This window comes from Propithecus coquereli, unplaced genomic scaffold (assembly GCF_000956105.1).
Source record: "Propithecus coquereli isolate 6110/MARCELLA unplaced genomic scaffold, Pcoq_1.0 Scaffold413, whole genome shotgun sequence".
In the NCBI taxonomy this organism is placed as follows: Eukaryota; Metazoa; Chordata; class Mammalia; order Primates; family Indriidae; genus Propithecus; species Propithecus coquereli.
In genome coordinates this window covers 807303-824922 of record NW_012149875.1, presented here as the reverse complement: position 1 = coordinate 824922, position 17620 = coordinate 807303, and the positions used below count along the sequence as shown (strand labels likewise).

General features: G+C 44.8%; 1 protein-coding gene across 1 annotated transcript in view; it reads left to right on the top strand.

Moving 5' to 3' along the window:
* The window catches only part of SEMA5A (sema domain, seven thrombospondin repeats (type 1 and type 1-like), transmembrane domain (TM) and short cytoplasmic domain, (semaphorin) 5A), a 410707-nt gene that overhangs the window by 219590 nt on the left and 173497 nt on the right, over nt 1-17620 (top strand). The window contains exons 7-8 of the mRNA XM_012653137.1: nt 7136-7234; nt 9584-9797. Coding sequence (XP_012508591.1) covers nt 7136-7234; nt 9584-9797 — 313 coding nt within the window. The remainder of the gene's footprint in view (nt 1-7135; nt 7235-9583; nt 9798-17620) is intronic.

The window sequence follows — 17620 nt, the reverse complement described above, 5'->3', positions numbered from 1 at the left end:
CACAGACTTTTAAAAAATTAACTGTGAATGCCCTTCCCTTCTATGCACTTGAGTCTCCTTGTACTCCTGTGTGCTAAAGGAAAGCATCAGATTACTTAATCTAGTCAAGAGTTTTTCCTTCTTATAGTCTGCAAGTCCATAGTTTTAAAGGAATCTATGTGGTTACCTGCTGCAAATAGGTTATTACTACTTGGGTTGAAATATTGCTCTTGCTGCATCAAGACTGGCCTACGTTTTGCCTTAAGCTGTGATTATTGGTCGTTTGGTGCTTAGAAATTAAGTAAAAACCAAAGAGCGAACAGCAAAAGGCCATCTTTCACACCTGATAGATAATATTTCCTTGATTCACAGAAGAGACCGGTCATTACTGCACTTAATTGAATTTTCTTGATACACAGCAAATGAGGGAGACAAACATTGTCAAATAAAATCATACTTTTATGTTTCACATGCTTTTGGTTTTAATAGATTAAGAATAATGGCAAATCCTGTTAATTATAAATTGACTAAAACTGTATTTGTAGATGGATTTTTTAACACTAATATGGCAACAGGTGAAGATGAATGTCAAGAGCCGTATACTCAGAGAAGGATTAATCACATGTTGTTTTAGGTTGCGCTAAGTATATTGATAAATTCACGTAGAGTTTTAAATAACCTCTGCTCCCTTGAAATAGAGTACATTGTGTGTACAAAATGATGGGGAAGCTTTGCCAATGTGTTGGTCTAGACAGAGCTGCAAGTTGGTCCCCAGGTGGTGGGAGTGGAGGGCTCTTTGTCCTCCTTCGCAAGTCGCCTTTCCTTGCTTGGCATCTCTTGCCTTCTTAACATGGTGACTGAATGTGACGGTCAGGTGAGGGACCCACACAGAGCCCTGGGAACATGTACAGAAGGGAGAGAACCAAGGCAGTCCCTGCGAATACAAGGAACCAGGTTAAGCACGGCCTGCCAGAGGACTGGCCCCTGACTTGGAATTCAGACCATCCGGATCTCCCTGCTCCGACAGTTCCTAGGGGCCAAGTCAGATAACATTTCCACAGTCGATTTAGCTGGCATGTAATGTCTTTTTGGGGGAGTGGAATTCAGACTATTTTTGGTGGTCATGAGTTTAGAAGGAGAATTCAGCTATTTTATAATTTTGCTTGTGTTGTAGTATGAGGAGAACTTATACAGAATTATAAAGTTTCCCTTCTTCCTGAAATAAAGAGAATAATGTAAAATGGGACATCTCAAAAATGAGAAAAATGCCAGCCATTTGAACTGAACTTATTATTTTTTCTTTCCTACTCTAAGAAAAGTAGTCTGTGCCGTACCACAGAATGCATTTACTGCAGAGCAGAAAGCAGGGCTGGAATGTGATGCGTGGAAGGAGGTGCCCGCCCTGCAGGGAGATGCTGCCTGCACCCACTTGCTTCTTTGCTGAGAACATTCCTTAGCTGGCTGCAGAGCACAGGAGAATAAAGTGGACAAATTTCCTTTTGTTTTCCTGGTATCGCTGTGGCCAAAGACATAATTTTGTGTGTAGGCCACTAAAATTTCAATTTAAGGAATCAGGGCCAAGAGAAGTTATCCAAATCTTTGATTTGGGATGGGTTCAAAAAGAAGGTAGGTACTGACACCGTCAATTCTTTGCAAGGTTTGAGTTCTATTTTATTTATTTCAGCTCACTTTAGAGAGAGGAAGTGACTTTGCTTGCAATGGCTTAAACATTCCATGTAAAAAGGAGAAATAAAATCTGATTTTGTGGATTTGAATTTATAATAAAATCTGTAGCATTTAGTTCTTTTGGAAATAGCATTATAGAAATCGTATTCTAGAATTACATAAATATCTTTTATACAAATATTATTTTAGACACAAATAGTTGATTCTCTCACAATGTAACAATAGTTCCTTGTCTGTTTGGGGTTATTATGTCTGAAGTGAAGTTCCTCCCACCATGACATTTAGGAACTTTACAAAGGAAACATAGCTGATTATTAACGGAATGAAAGTGCCGCTTTGTGCTTATATTATAGTTTATAATTTTCAAAAGTTTCTTGTTCATGATCTCATTTCAGGATTTTTAACACCAAGTTCCTAGAATGATTTTGTTAGTTAGTGGGAGAGTTTTGATTAGAATTCAGGGCTTTATGTATTGTTCATCCTGTTGGTCCTATTTCCCAAGCTGTCAAATTGTGCAGTAAGGAGGTAAACTCCTAGTGATTAAGAGAAGAAAAACAGGACTCCATTCTACCTTGGAGTCTGGTTGTGCAGGGCTAGGCCTTGATATTTTTACCTGAAGTGCCAAAAATTTGAAAGCTATGAATTAATCAATGAATGCAATGCACTATAGCCCCGCCTTTATCATATACAATTGCTTTAAAAATCAAGGATACTTTAGATTAAATAATAGCAAGCTGTGCAGATTATGCACACCAAATTTTGGTCTTTATAACTGAGATGCCTGAACAAGTTTCCTATGAAGTCAACTCAGTTGAAAATAGTCATAGTATGCAAATATATACAGTATGATATAATATGTTAATACACTATATATTACATAGCATGCAATATATATTTATATATATGTTTATATATTTCATCTACAATATGTATTATATATACATATATACAAACATACATATGTAATACATATATACAATTATGTATGTATATATTTTAGACACACATATCTGATGGGGTGGTATGGTTTTTCCACAGTCACCTGGTAATCATGACTTTGGTTGGCGTACTTACATTCAACTCTTAAATGCTGGTGCAATTCCTGTAAATTGCGCCTCTTCAGCACTTTGGATAATCACGAAGCTAATACATTGTTAAGAGAAGAGGTGACAGTTTCACTGGGAGGGATGTGATTAACATAAAGGCCCTCAGGCTTCCAACCCTCATCTCTTCTCCCCAAAATTGATGGGCTGGGCGATGGGCTGGGTGTTGTTAAGAAGCCCCTGAGGGGTCCACTCTGTCTGCAGGTCATCTTTCTAACAGTCATATGTTCTTTCTTCAGGCAGAACATACCTGTTTGAAAAAGAAATGATGAAATGCTAATACAAATTAATTTAGTAACAAAATGGCCCTAAGACAAGTGTTTTCTCTAGCGGGGCTGGGGCCTTGTGTCCTTGAGACCCAATGGGCATGGGCCGGTCTCCATCTAAAAGCCCTTTTTGTGAGTCAGCAACATGCACCTCCGCTATCAATTCAAATAGGAATCGCCTCGAAGTCAAGGGCAGGCTGGGCAGGCTGGCCCGCCCGTGGATCGCAGGCCCACATGGGTCGTTTTAATGCTCTAGTGCCATTATCAAAATGCAGATGGATGGCTCTCGTTATCAACCGTAGAGGCCACATGGCAAGCTGCTGGTGGCCTTGGGGATGTCTCTATGACTTCTTGGAGAATCAGAGCCCATTAAATCCCCTTAACCCATTTTTAAGGCACAGAAATGGAATAAAAGAAAAAATTCTTAGATAAGAAAAGGAAAATCATAGACATTTAAGTATGCTGATTTATAAGAAAAACCTCTAAAAGAATCTCCTAGGGGACTTTTACATTGTGCCCATATTTTAAAATAGGTGATTCCAGAGTACTTCAAGCGAGTTCAGGTAACTCACGAAAAGGCCGTGTTTGCAGCAGGGATTGACAGAGCGTTCACCGGATCTTCTATGGGAGAATTCGAATCTTAGAATCACTGTCAGGAGGACACTGATTATTACACAGCCTGGGACTCTAGGCCATTTTTCCTTTCCTTCTTAATTTTGACTCTCCGATTCCTAAATTTACCTTCTGCTTAAAGACTAAGTACTTCCACTTGCTTCCTTTTCTATGGTTTTACATTCTGGTTTTTTTTTTTTTTTTATTTCAGCATATTATGGGGTACAGATGTTTAGGTTACATGTGTTGCCCTTGGTTCCCCTCCCCCCAAGTCCATGTTTCAAATATGTCCATCCTTCGGGTAGTGCGCATTGCACTCCTTGTGTATACATTCTGTTTTGTTTGAACTTGCCTCAATCTCTCTTTTTCAAAAAATTATTATTTTAAATGAATTTCTTTGGGCAGAATTCACATCTAAGATATGCATTCTAATCTTAATTAAAGCAGGTCGCCAATTAAACAGGTCGAAGCTTTTAAGGGAGTGAGACCAGGAAGGATGTGAGATGCGCTGCTTTTAGGGCCCAGTGAAGGGGCCTGTGCCCGCCCAGCCTCGCTGGCGGGACTCCAGGCCTCCCCCCCTCCCTGTGCCGGCAGGCCTTGCCATGACTGGGCTCAACCGGAACATTACCTGCCCCAGGCCCCGATTATCCTGCGCTCCTCTGGGTTCACAGGGCTGGGTCCATCCTCCATCATTTTGTGAAAATTCTGCGTGGGCCTCCTTGTCCGATCATTCTGATTCCTGACGTTCAGGACATGGGCTTTTATTTTCTGCTATCACTGAAATACTGTGTCCTCCCTCATTTACTTTTTTCTGGTTTTTGTTTGTTTTTTTTTTTTTTTAACTACCCGTTGCGCTCGCCCTGGCCCTCTGCAGCACAGGCCTGCATCTAACGATCACATTCCGCACCTGTATGCACCTGACTTTCTGCTTTTCATCGGGTTTGTGATTGACCTGCAGGAATGCTAACCACCTACAGTCTTATTGCCCTTTGTTCTTCTTCAGGGAAATTAAGATAAACCCACACTGGCTGTCCTGGTCGTTTCCCTTTCCGTAATTGCCTAGGGGCCCCGGCTTTCCCTTCGCCAAGGCCATGCACCTCTGCCCTGAGATCCCACCTTTTTAGTCCGGATGATTCTCTCCGAATAACTCACCCTTGCCCACGTTGTTGGTCATGCGAATGCCTCTGCACATCGAGACCTTGTGGCAGGCTCTTGTTTTTCAGTTGTTTTTTTTTTTTGTTTTGTTTTGTTTTAAAAAGCCTTTTACTTCTTGCCTTGTCTTGAAAGAGTTCTAAAAGCAGCGGCACAAAACAGGCAAAATCCCCACCCACCCGCTCCACCGTTTGTAATTTTCCATCCCGGTCTCTATTTTAGCGGATTGTCATGTCAGTCTCATCAGGAAGGCCTCCGCGCCCGCTCAGCCCTGTGCTCTGGAAGTGTCTCTGTGGCTGTCCCTCTGGCGGGTGTGGGTCTCCTGCTCCCTCCTCGCTCTGACCCTGTCTTTGGGCTCCTGTGCGCCTCTGCTCGCTGGGACGGGGCGATAGCTGTGCCCCTCCTCTGGATTTGGGGTCTAAAAAGGGTCAACTGTGGGGTTCTTTGAAATCTTTTGTTATATTCCTTCCCTTTCCAGCTCTCCTGCCTTTTGTCCAGTTATAAAAACAGAGGAGAACAAAACCAAACCAGCCTCCCATCTGGGGGACATTTCTCAGTTACCCAATTTGCTGTCTACTGTTTATATTCACTTCTTCATTGTTTTCATGGTTAACTTAGATCTTCCTTTTTTATTCTCTTCTCAGCAGAGCAGCCAATAACATGTTGCTGTTACTGTTAGTGAGAGTGCGAGGAGAATCATCTACCCTTGGTATTTCACTTCACCTTTGGAAAGCAAAAACCTTAGCACTTTCTTAGTCCCTGCCAGGCCGTGCGGCAGACTGGGTTACGGCGAGGCAACGTGTTCACGTAGAGTGGGTCCGTTTGGCTGAGGAGAGGATTGCTGTCCCATTCAACCCGGATTGTCCTGATTCCGGACACTAAGTGAATGATGTAGCGTCTTCTGTGTCCAGCTGGTTGGTCGGTCACCACGGCCTGTCCTTTGCTAGATGCTGGCTCTGGCCTTTCACACCTACCATCTGGTCCAGGCACAAAACGACAAGAGCCTGAATTATGGAGGTGGCTCCCTCCCTGCCTCCCTCATGCTATAGCCTCCCTGTCTCCAGCTTATCCTGCACACTGACTCCTGAGTGGCCCTTCAGTAACAAACATGAGATCAAGTTGAAACTTCGTTCAGTAATAACATTGAATGGGTCCTTTCGTGTTCAGAGTAAAATGCAAACTCACTAGCCTGGCGCACCTGGCCAGTGTGTGTGGTACCTCTTCTGTACACGATGACAGCACCATGCTTTCTCTAGCCAGGATGCCTTGGCACGGTCTGTTCCTCTTGCCTCAATGTCTTTTCCCTCCTTTGCTCAGTAAAGTCCTACAGGTGCCCTGTAATTGCCTCCTCCAGGAAGCCTCACTAAATTTTACTCTTCCTTTAAAACTTAGCTTAGGTGTCACTTCCTCCAGGAAGCTTTCCTACACTGTTCCCTCCCCTATTCCTTTGTGGCTAGGTTTTATGCCTTTCTTCTATATGTCTTCATTATAGCATGTGGACAGCTCCGAGTCATTGTTATGAATCTACATTTTAATTTTTCTGCCAAGGGCTTGGTTTGTGACTTCTAGCACAGTTCCTACCGCAGTGTAGGTACTCAGTATGCTTGTTGAATGAAGAGCTTTCTAGCTCACATGCCCATCACTACTATAGCCACACCCCAGATTTTCTATGTCTGCTTTGCAACCACAGAAACTACTCAACTCTAGGTAATCCTTCGGCATGAGGTTTGGTGCCAAATGTTCCAGACATCCTTTCCTTATTAAGTTATATTTTTACCTGTCAAATGAGTTAAAAGTGTTTATAGATACTTGCCATGTATTTAATGCAGTTCGAGCCCGTAAAGTAAAACTTGTTCCAGTTTGTGTGCAGAATTCCACATGTGACCATGGATTGGAGAAGCATTTGCAACATTTTTTTTCAAAGTCCTGGAGAAGTTTTCCTAGGCACTGTTTCATGAGCAGCATCTAATAGGTTCTTTTTATTTATTTTCCTAACACATATTTAAGGAAGTTTAGAGTTGACACTATTATCAGATACAATTCAAAATGAAGCTATAATTGTCAAAAGAAGACACATGCTTGGAGAATTTAATTGAACATATATTTATCTTCATATGTATTCTCTATTGAATAAGGTACAGATACAGGATGCCAGTTGATTTAATAAAAGTCAAATTATTTAATAGCTTTGGTGTTATTTTTAGCCAATATCTGAAAGGGGTTTTTGTTTTGTTTTTAGTGGTTAGCATTTTATTAGCCAGGTGAAATGGATTCATACTCATCATTCCTCCTACACTCAGGCCTTGTTGACATGTTTCTTGTGTTTTGTTTTGTTAGGAGGAATGTCAGAACTACATCCGGGTGCTTTTGGTGGGTGGCAACCGGTTATTCACCTGTGGGACCAACGCTTTCACACCTGTCTGCACCAACCGCTCGGTAAGGCTTCATTTTGAGCCTCAACAGAACGTAATATCAGGAGAAGCCAAATATTGAGTTAAAATCCTAGTTTTAAGTGTATTTCTGTACACCACGTTGTTGCTCTTTAGTTCAAAAGCAGTTTTTGTCAAACTGAATACATATTTGATTTTATTTCTAATCATGACTGTCAATTATATAAAGAACCAGAAATAATTATAGCTTGAATAATTAATATTAAATATGTTTCTAAACCATCTCAACCAGCATTTTCCCCACCAGCGACTCTAAACATCAATCAAAAACATATTATTTTTTCCTTATCCTGCTATATATGAGATACTGTTAAGTATTAAAATGGTCTAAAATCACAATCCAAAGGAAGAAAATGTAATCTACAAATTGGATAAGAAGTAGGTCAGAAAAGTAAAACAAATATACAAATAAATGTAACCCTATGCAAATTCCAGTTGTAAGTGACCCTCTTTCTCTTCCGGCATCCCTGACAAAGGAATTTTCAGCATGCTCATCCCACAGCAGTAGCATAGCAGGGTCATCACAGGTCATCACACCACACCTGGAATCTTCCTGATTCAGAATACTAATCTATCTAATCCTTCTCGGGGAATATGATGGGGAAATATCATTATGGCAGTTTCCTGGTTGCACAGCTTCTCTCAAAACCTTAATTTATCATCTGTGTTTACTGTTTGTTATTTACTGTTTGTTATTTCAAATTAACATTCAGTTATTGTAAGTAAAGGGGAGGAAGATGATAAGAGAAGAGGTGATGCTTACAGAGATCTCCCTGGGCTCTGTGCTCTCACCCCACCTGCCCGCCCCCTGCACTCTCCATCCCTGCTGTGGTTCAGACCTCAGCATCCTCCCACGAGGTAGTTACTCCCTGGGGCCCCCGTTTGTAAGAGAAGAACCTGAGACATAAAGTGTGTTCGCAAATGACCATGAGATCTATGGAGGAAGGAAAGGGAGAAGCTTTCTTTTCAGAGAGACAGTGTACAGGTAGGGGAGCACAGCCTCTGGGGAAACCGAAAGCACATGCTTTGAAGAGCGGGGGAGAGCTGGCATTTATGTCCTTTAGGGTCTTACATGTATATTTGGCAGGCGTTGGAGAAATCTATGAATATTTATGAGGGAAGTCAAGCACATGCACAGTGGGCAAACATATATGTAACATACATTCTACGTTCACTTTAGGGTGGAGTTTTAACATGAAAATGAGGTCGAATTTGGCTCTTTTCATCACAAGATGGACTGTAGGGCACAAAGACCTTTTGTGTGCCGTCTTGGCGAGCCGGCTGAAACTGGCTTCTGAGTGTGGCTGTTTAGAAGGGAGAATGTTTGCAAGGTGAGGTCCTGCCTTGCTGGCCGGACCACGGGGCAGGCAGGGGATAGTGTGGTGGGCTAGGCCGTCCACTGGGGTCAGTTGCGAAACTACCAGTTGTGGCTGTTTTAACAATTTTTTAAGGGCTGTTTCTTCTCAGTTACAGAAGAGAAGACCTATGGTGGTCAGTAATGCAGGATTCCTGAGCAGCCCCTCTCCCTGCATGGCCACTGGATTCTGTTTCTAGTGTGACTCATCTTAGCCACAGGGTATTCGTTTCACCTGTCAGCTGGGCGTAAATTTTATTAGGAGTTTAGGGAACTTGTCCAGGCTACATGTCCAGTGGCAGAGTCGGCCGTGTGCCTGTGTCTGGCGGCCTGACCCTTCTGCTCCAACACCTCTCAGCTACAAGCAAAGAACCAAGTCAAGCAAAGATTCCCCGGCACCCAAGAGCTTTTCTCATTCAATGAGTGGTTGGGAATCCAGCATTAGGAAGCTGAACTCATACAAAATGACTCCAAGACGCCGGGGTGTCTCTCTGGAAATGGGAGCTACATGGTGCTAAAGACCCACACATCCTCACCTGTGAGCGCATTGTTTGGGGCTATTCATAATATTTCGATATGCTATTATTGATAAAATTGTACGTAATTCTTTATTGTGATTTCTAGTTTTGTAAATCTTAGAGTTGGTTTCTGTATGAAGATGGAAAAATATGCAACATGTGTGCATTGTAAATCAAAAGCATATACACAATAATATTATTTTCATATTTTGTGAGTGTTCAGGGGTATGAGGCTCAATAACTCTAAAGGGCTGAGAAAGACAGACTGATTGATGGATTCTCCAACCATGACCACAGCGGGCTGTTTTCATCAGTCAGCGTGTAACGTTGGTCACGTCTAATCATGCGCCCCGGAGAGCATAGGGCACATGCTTCACTGCGATCGAGGTGGATGTGATCCATTAGCACTATCAAAGGGGCGTTCTCAGGGGATACCTAGTTTCTCTCTCGTCTTTGCCCATAGCTGAGCAACCTGACTGAGATCCACGATCAGATCAGTGGCATGGCCCGCTGTCCCTACAGCCCCCAGCACAACTCCACAGCCCTGCTCACGGCCGGAGGGGAGCTCTACGCAGCTACCGCCATGGATTTCCCAGGACGCGATCCTGCCATTTACCGGAGTCTGGGCATCTTGCCCCCTCTCCGCACCGCGCAGTACAACTCCAAATGGCTCAACGGTAAGCCTTGCTGTCCCTCCTCGTTCCCATCGTATTTGTTGGTGATGCCTGGTTATTTGGTGCTCAAAATCAAAACTGTTACACTTTCCAAATAAAAACAAACTCTTCATTTTCTAAAAAAATCAAAATGTAACTTGTTTAGGACTAATGACAGGAAGGACATCATGTGGCTCTTTAGTACTAGAAAGAGAAACAGTATTACAAACACTATAGACCTGATAATAAAGCTAGTCTCTATATGATCATTCATCAAAGGTAAGCTTTTTTCTCTATTACTGTTTGAAGACTAGAAAATTTGATGTCTTGTCATAGATATGCATAGACTCATGTACATTCTTTCTTAATTCCTTATGTATCTAGTAAAGGAAATTGTTAACATATAACGAAATTTTCAGACACCGTATGAAAGAATCTGACTGGCTATAGGTAACTCCAAATAACTTGACAATTAATAATAAAGAAGTATAACTCACATACCTATAAGTCAGTGGTAGGTGTCTTTAGAATTTATTATTTCAGTGACTCAAGAGTTACTAAGGACCCTCATCTTGTCACTGCTGTCTCTGCCATCCACAGTCTGCCAGGTGGGCCCCAGGCCAGCTCTGCCGATGGATGTGAAATTGCTGCTGCGGTTCAGGTGTTGCATCCACATGTGGTCATATGCACTGGAAGAAGTGCCATGTTCCTGCATCCCCCCCCCACTTTTTTTTTTTTGAAAAAAAATGAGACGAAGAAATGCTCAAAATTTTCTTTTAATTCTGGGCCAGAATCTGGTCACCTACTCACTAAGCAATCAGAAGATAGCAGTCATCTGTATCGAGGTTGGCTCGACACACACACACACACACACACACACACACACACACACACACACACAAAGGCGGCGCATATGCACTGTGTGTAATCAATTGACTGAAGCATTTATTTGATAGTTTGCACAAAGATGAATTCTTGAGATTGTCGCTATTGTAATACTTCTTATTCTGGTATCTCAAGTTCTATAATGACTTAGTGACTTTCTGCCCAGTACAAGCTCCTTATGTAGATCAGAGTTTCTCAGCCTCAGCACCACTGGCCTTTGGGTCAGATCATTCGTTGTGGTGGTGGTGGGGGTATTGTACTTGGCATTATGGGATGTTTAGTTCATCCTTGCCCTATACCCACTATATGCCAGTAGCATACACCCTTTGCCTAGTTGTAAAAACAAAAAAATGTTTCCAGAAATTTTTCAATATCCCCTGGGGGAAAAATTGCCCTTAGTTGAGAAAGGCTGGTTTAGACTCATCATTTATGCATATATATGTGTTTGTTTATGTATAATATAGGCAATTTAACCATCATAGTTTACCTTTAAAAGATTCCCTTGTAGAAAAGCGAATGTCCTCGTCATTAACTTTGTCCAGCAAATTGAATGACTTTATTGCTTCCAAAGGGCAACATAAATTGTTTTCCCAAACTGAAACACTAACTAGATTTCTCCCATTAACATTATTTCTGTTGAACTGGCCTCAACTGAGCCAATTGACTCTATGGGTGGTCCCCTTTTTGCTTTGAAACTTTTATCTGCGTAGCTTAAAGTTGTTCTTGCTATTTATTTGTTGATTTTTACTGCCTGAGGAAAGTTTCCAGTTAAAAATTAGAGTTTGCAGAAAAAAATTAAAAAGTAATTCAGAGCACAGTCTCCTTCTTTTCCAAGAGTGACACCGTAAGAATATCCTGCAAAAACAATGCAGAGCAGAGCATGAGTTATAAACACTGGCTGTTTCTTACCTGTGACTCAGAGGCCACTGCCAGGTCAGGTGGTCAGTTCACCTCCTGCAGGGAATTCTTTACCTTTGGAAGTCAGGTGATATCACATGGACAGAGGAAGAGCTAATCCAGTGCTTACCCCAGCCACAGTAGGCATAGCGTTGTTGCTGTGGTACAAAGAAATGAATACTTCAGATTCCTAAAATGTGCTCCTGTTAATTTATAACGTCTTATGACTGCAGAAATTGAAAATAATTCAGAGGTAAATGTGGTGGCTCTACCACTTAGCCCGTAGTGTGAGCATATCTCTCATGGCACTGAATAGCCAGCGTTTCCCAGGAGAGCAGCACCCACCCACCCAGCTCCCCCCACCCTCCCTTTCCTACACTAGGAGGATCTTCATACCCAGGCAGAGAGCAGCTAGCCCTGCCTGGGGGCTCCAAGTCCTTGCACGTGAAGTGTTATCTTGCTACTCTCTCCTGTGTTTTGTTGGGGCACTTCCTTCTGCTTTAGAACCCTGAGATGTTGTTTCCACCCCTGGCTGGCCCTGGTTTTCTTCTCTGATTGATCCTCCATCCAAGATGGATTCTGGCCTCTGACGGGGCCACCACTCAGCTCTGCTTCTATCCCCTGCAGAGCCTGGACATGGGAACATTTATTCTCATCGCCTAATTGTAACATGCACTTTGCATCTCAAGTGCTCTTTGCCAGACGTACTGTCCCAGGTCCTCCGACTTTAGTTCTTCTCCCTTCCTGCCCACGTTGGCCCCAGCACATCCAGGCCCAGGGAAATCCACCCTCGGTTTCCACATCTCCAACACACAAGGATGCTGGAGAGAGTCGCCCTGTGTGGGGAAGGTGTAGACTGAGGTGCAGCCTCCATACTCAGTGAACACCCCCAGGCAGATCTGTAATGGTCTGAGCCCCCATCCCAGTCCCCTCGAACAACTCCCCCATCCAAGTCCCCTCCAGCCTTCCCAGTGGGTTTCTCTCACTTCCTACTTGGTAGAGACATGGTAACTCCAGAGGGTTCCTCCCACTCACCCCTCAAACTTACTCTTTCCTGTCACTCTTGGTCTGATTATTTCCACTGTGTTCTGAAGGAATTTTCTTTTCTTTTCTTTTTTGCTCAAATCTGTTGCCTTATCCATTTTACCTTCTTTTTGTTATAGTGTTATTTTTTCTCTCTAATGGTGACATCATTATTTTAAAAAAATGCTCCGATCTCTTCCCTCTTAAATATGACAAAAAACAACAAAGTCACCCAAATGAGCTACTAGCAAATGCCCTTAGTTCTGCCATATCCAAGAATGCTCCTATTTCCCGTTGTGATTTTAGGGACCCATTAAATGATGTTCTCAAAATCTTCTGAGTTTTCAACCGACTAAGTCAACACATCCAATCCTGGAGTTGGATCTGTTCTGCATAGAGCTTTGTAGGCAACAGGGCGAAGGCTGCAACAGGGTGGTGAGGGGTGTGGTCTTCCTGCTTCGGGGGCAGTGCAACCGAAAGTCTTTCCTGGAAGAGGCAGGAGACGAGGAGAATACGCCCAGTCCATCAGTCACCTTCTGTTCCTGGCCGACCTTGCTGAGTGACAGCAATCTTAACTCACAGCCTTCAGGCCCTTCCCATCTTCCCTGCCATCCACGCCCACCACACTGCTCTGCAGCTACTCTCCCGAGTACCACAACGTCTGGTTGTAGCCTTTGAGGACTGATTTCCAGCCATCATCTCACCTGTCTTCTTAGAGGGATTAGCACTGTTGCCTGGAAGCTTCTTAGAAAGTTTACGCTGCAGACTTAGCTGGTTCATGCTTCCACATAAGCATCTCCTAAATCCTCGACTCCTTGCCCAAAGCTGGTCTTTGAGCCTCGGTGATCCCTGGGGATTCTGTCCTCAATCCCAGCTCTTCCTCACTCTGCATTCTCTTCTAGAATTCCCATCTATTCCAAAGGTTCAACTACTTTGCCGCACACCACACCCCCACCCACTGATGACCAATTGCAGATCCGGTCTCAGCTCCAACTTAGTCCACATCTGCGATGATCACTTCCAGCTGGACGCTTCCTGGGTACTTCTGGCTCGCCAAGGCCCAAGTCCACTCCAGCTCTGGCCCCTCACCCAGGCTGTCTCTCCACCTGGACGCTCTTCCCTAACCCCCCAGGGAGCCCCAGCTCCAGTGTCTCCTCTTTGGAGGAGCCTTTTGGGGTCGTCCTGCCCAAGCGGCCCTCTCCCCCATCACCCTGCAACTTCCTTCCTGGCAGGAATCACAATTTGTCATCACCTTATCGATTATTTATTCTCTCTGGAAAGCCAGTTCCACATCCGATCACACAGGTCTTGTTTGTTCCTGGGTGTTCACCGTGCCTGGCTGATGTGCAACAAATGTGTACCAAGCGAATGCACAAATGTGGCTAAGGATGGATGGGTGAATGGTCTCCTGTCTGCTCCAGGTGGCTCCTTTGTGTATGAGCAGACTGAAAATCTGAATTTGAAAATCCAAATCTCATCATGTTCTTCCTCAAATTTTTGCAGAGCCTTCCATTGTGAGCAAAGGGGGTGACAAGCACAGAGCCAGGTAGCAAGTGTGACTGAGAGAAACATGGCGTGTGTGTGCTTGGGGCGGGCAGACTGTGACCAGAGCAGCCAGGTCATCACGTTTTTGTGAACAAGTCAGAAATTTGGATTTTCTTCTGAAATCTCTGTTGTTTTTTTTTTAATGCTGACAACTATTCTTAATACCTGTGTGAACCAGTACAGAAGGGGCAAAACGTCTCATTCCTGGAGGCAGGATTCAGCCAGGGCTGCCAGTTTTCAGTCTCATCAGCCCAGTCGGTTGCTTCAGGATCTGGCCTTGCCTTCCATCCTCCAGGCTCTTCTCCCACTTCTGTGACCCTGCCTAGGACCCCCCGCCCCGGCCCTCTGGCTAACTTCACATCCTTCAAGAGTCCCATGTTCCCATGAAGAGCCCTCCTTAGCCCTCCACGTCCCTCCTCCCCGAGGGTGCAAGCGCGTGTTCCTCTCTTCCTCTGCCCTGCTCCCCATGCCCCTCCTTTGTATTTCTGTGCCTCACTGGATCCTGGGCCCCGGTGGTGAGGGCCAGTGCACTATTTGTTTTTCAAAGTGTCCCATGAGGCCTAGAGGAAGAAGATAGAGGCTTTGGAGTCAGGCAGACCTGAAGCTGAATGCACGACAGCCTTCGGTGCACCGACTTGTCGCACCAGTTCTGGCCTCTTCCTCCTTGGCAGAGTGGAGAGCTCACTAACTGCCTGACCCAGCTGTTGTGAGAATAAAGGGAAACAATAAAAAGATGAAGAATATTCCTGTCTGGCACCTCGTCAGTGCTCAGTAAATAAAGGTAGTTACTATGAAAAGGTAGTTACTATGAACTCCCCGAAGTCTGATACAATATCTGATACGCAGCAGGCAATTAATAAACGTTTGTTGACTGAATAAATGAGTGAATATTTTGGGCTGTGGTTGCTCAATAACTGACACCTACCAGCCTGCTCTTTCTTCCTTCTTACGGGTATGTTCAGGGCCCACCCATCATTGCCCAACCGTGGGACCTCTGGACCTTAGCAGGACTTGGAGCCTCTGGGAGGCCATGGCTCAGCTAACAGCTGCTTACATATTATCATAAACCTTTTTGTTTTGGATGCTTTCCAGTGTTTTCCAACCTTTTTGTGTTGAGGAAAAAAAACTCTCTCAGGGGGAGAAGTCTGGAGGACAGCACCTGTTAACCCTGGTCAGCAAAACTGGTGCGTTAAGATTCATTGCTTGTGACGAAATGGTGTGTAGGACAATTTGCCTGCACAATGATGTCGTCTCTTTCCATGATTCTATTAGTTAATGTATATAGGACAACTGATGACATAGCCAGTAGAGCTGGCTACGGGCACCCTTGTGTGAACGCTCCGGCACTGTGCTAGGTGCCCTCCCACCCAAGCCTCCCACCCAAGCCTCCAGCCAGCACCAGCCACAGCTGGCTCTACTTCATCAAGTCGTGCCTCCAGTGACATTTTGGACAGTGCCTGCGTTTGTTTCCTAGGTTACCAGAACACAGGTCTGCAAATTGAGTGGCTCAAAATAACAAACATTTATTCTCTCAGAGTTCTGGAGGCTAAGTGTCCAAAATCAACGTGTTGGCAGGACCAGGAATGCTCCAAAGCTCCAAAGCCTCTGGGGGGGATCCTTCCTTGCCTCTTCTAGCTCAGGCAGCCCCAGGCATTCCTTGGCTTGTGGTAGCATCACTCCTGCCTCTGCCTGCATTGTCACAGGGCCATCCTCCTGTGTCGCTGTCTAAATTCCCTCCTCCTTGTAAGGACACCAGTTGTATTGGATAAGGACCCACCCTAACGACCTCATCCCATCTGCAGAGAACCGATTTCCCAATAATATCACATTCACAGAAATTAGATCAGATCATTAGGAGTCCAACATATCTTTTGGAAGCTATACTTCAACTCCTAATGCTGTCTTAACCAAGAAATGCTCAAATGCTGAAATCGGAAAGCATAACACCTTACTTTCTGCCTACAACCTTAACCCTCTTTCCTGTGCTTGCTGGCAAATCTGTCTACCGCTCAGGCTTCTATTCCAGCCATGACATCCTCATTGTTAGGACCTGGTGTTGTCTTCGTGTTTCCAGTGAGGGTCCAAAGTCATCGGGTAGGGACCTGGCGAACCTCTGTTCACTTTGCCCAAGACAGAGAGCTATTCTGTGCTTGTCTTTTCTTCCTCTCTCCAGAGTGCTGATGTGGACAATACGCCCACTTACACTGCTCCATCTGCTCTGTGTGCCTCCCACCCCTGTCTCTGGGGAAGGGCTGCCTCTCTGCTCTGTGAGACCCAGTGATGCAGGACTCGCTGTTGAGTTGAACAGTCCTCAAACTCTCGAGCATTACTGATGCTCCAGATCAACAGTGAGCATGGCCTTGTGCTGCTCATGCTGCCTCTGAATTACTCCCTTCAAGGACTGCAGGGAAGGCTTGGCAGAAAGGTGTGCTCTGACACTGTAGCCAAAGAGGAGCACCTAGGCACAGGATGCATCTTCAGGATGTGTGGACGGAGCATGGCAGGCTGTGGTCTCTTGGGAGCCTCAGTTTCTCAGCATCCCCAGTGCTTTAAGGCTAATCTTCTAGCAAATGATGGCACCGGGCTGTCCATGGTGATGTCCTTCCAGGACACAGGAGCCCTGAGTAAGGACCTAGCAAACGTTCAACCTTCCCACCACACCTCCTAGAAACCCAGCATGAATTCTGGTATGGTTCTAACAACCTGCCTTTAGTAAGCTGATATGGTTTGGATATTCGGCCCTCCAAATCTCATCTTGAAATTTGATTCCCAGGCTTGGAGGTGGGGCCTGCTGGGAGGTGTTTGGGTCATGGGGGCAGATCTGTCATGAATGGCTTGGTGCCCTCCCCATGGTAATGAGTGAGTTCTGGTTTCATTAGTTCACGCGGGAGCTGATTGTTTAAAGGATCCTGGAACCACCTCCTCCCTCTCTTTGCTCCTTCTCCCGCCATGTCACCTGCCTGCTCCCCACTTTGCCTTCCACATTGACTGGGAGCTCCCTAAAGCCCTTACCAGAAGCAGATGGTGGCGAGATGCGTCTTGTATAGTCTGCGGAACTGTGAGCTGAATAAACCTCTTTTCTTTATAAATTACTCAGCCTCAGGTATTTTCTTCATAGCAGCACAAAACAGACTAATACGTAAGCTAAGTCCCTTGGATCTAATACTGGAGTTCCAGGTATACTTTCTCATCACACCAGCAGCACTGCTGGTTACACACGTTTGCACAGGGATCCCACCTGCTCCTCTGCACCTGTGCGGGGAGACCCAGGCAGTGGGAAGTGCCATCAGCTGTCAGCACAGGCTGGAAGGACAGGGCCCGAGCTCTGGATGCCGCCTTTGGTTCTGTCAGTTTCCTCTTGCCCAGCTGGTGTGATCTGGCTCCATCTGCTTTTGCAGCCCTGGCTCCTGCTACATTTCCCACGAGCATACTTGGTGTCCTTTAAGGAGCAGTGTGCAGTTTCCTAGGAGCGTTGTGCCTTCCTCACCATGTTCCTG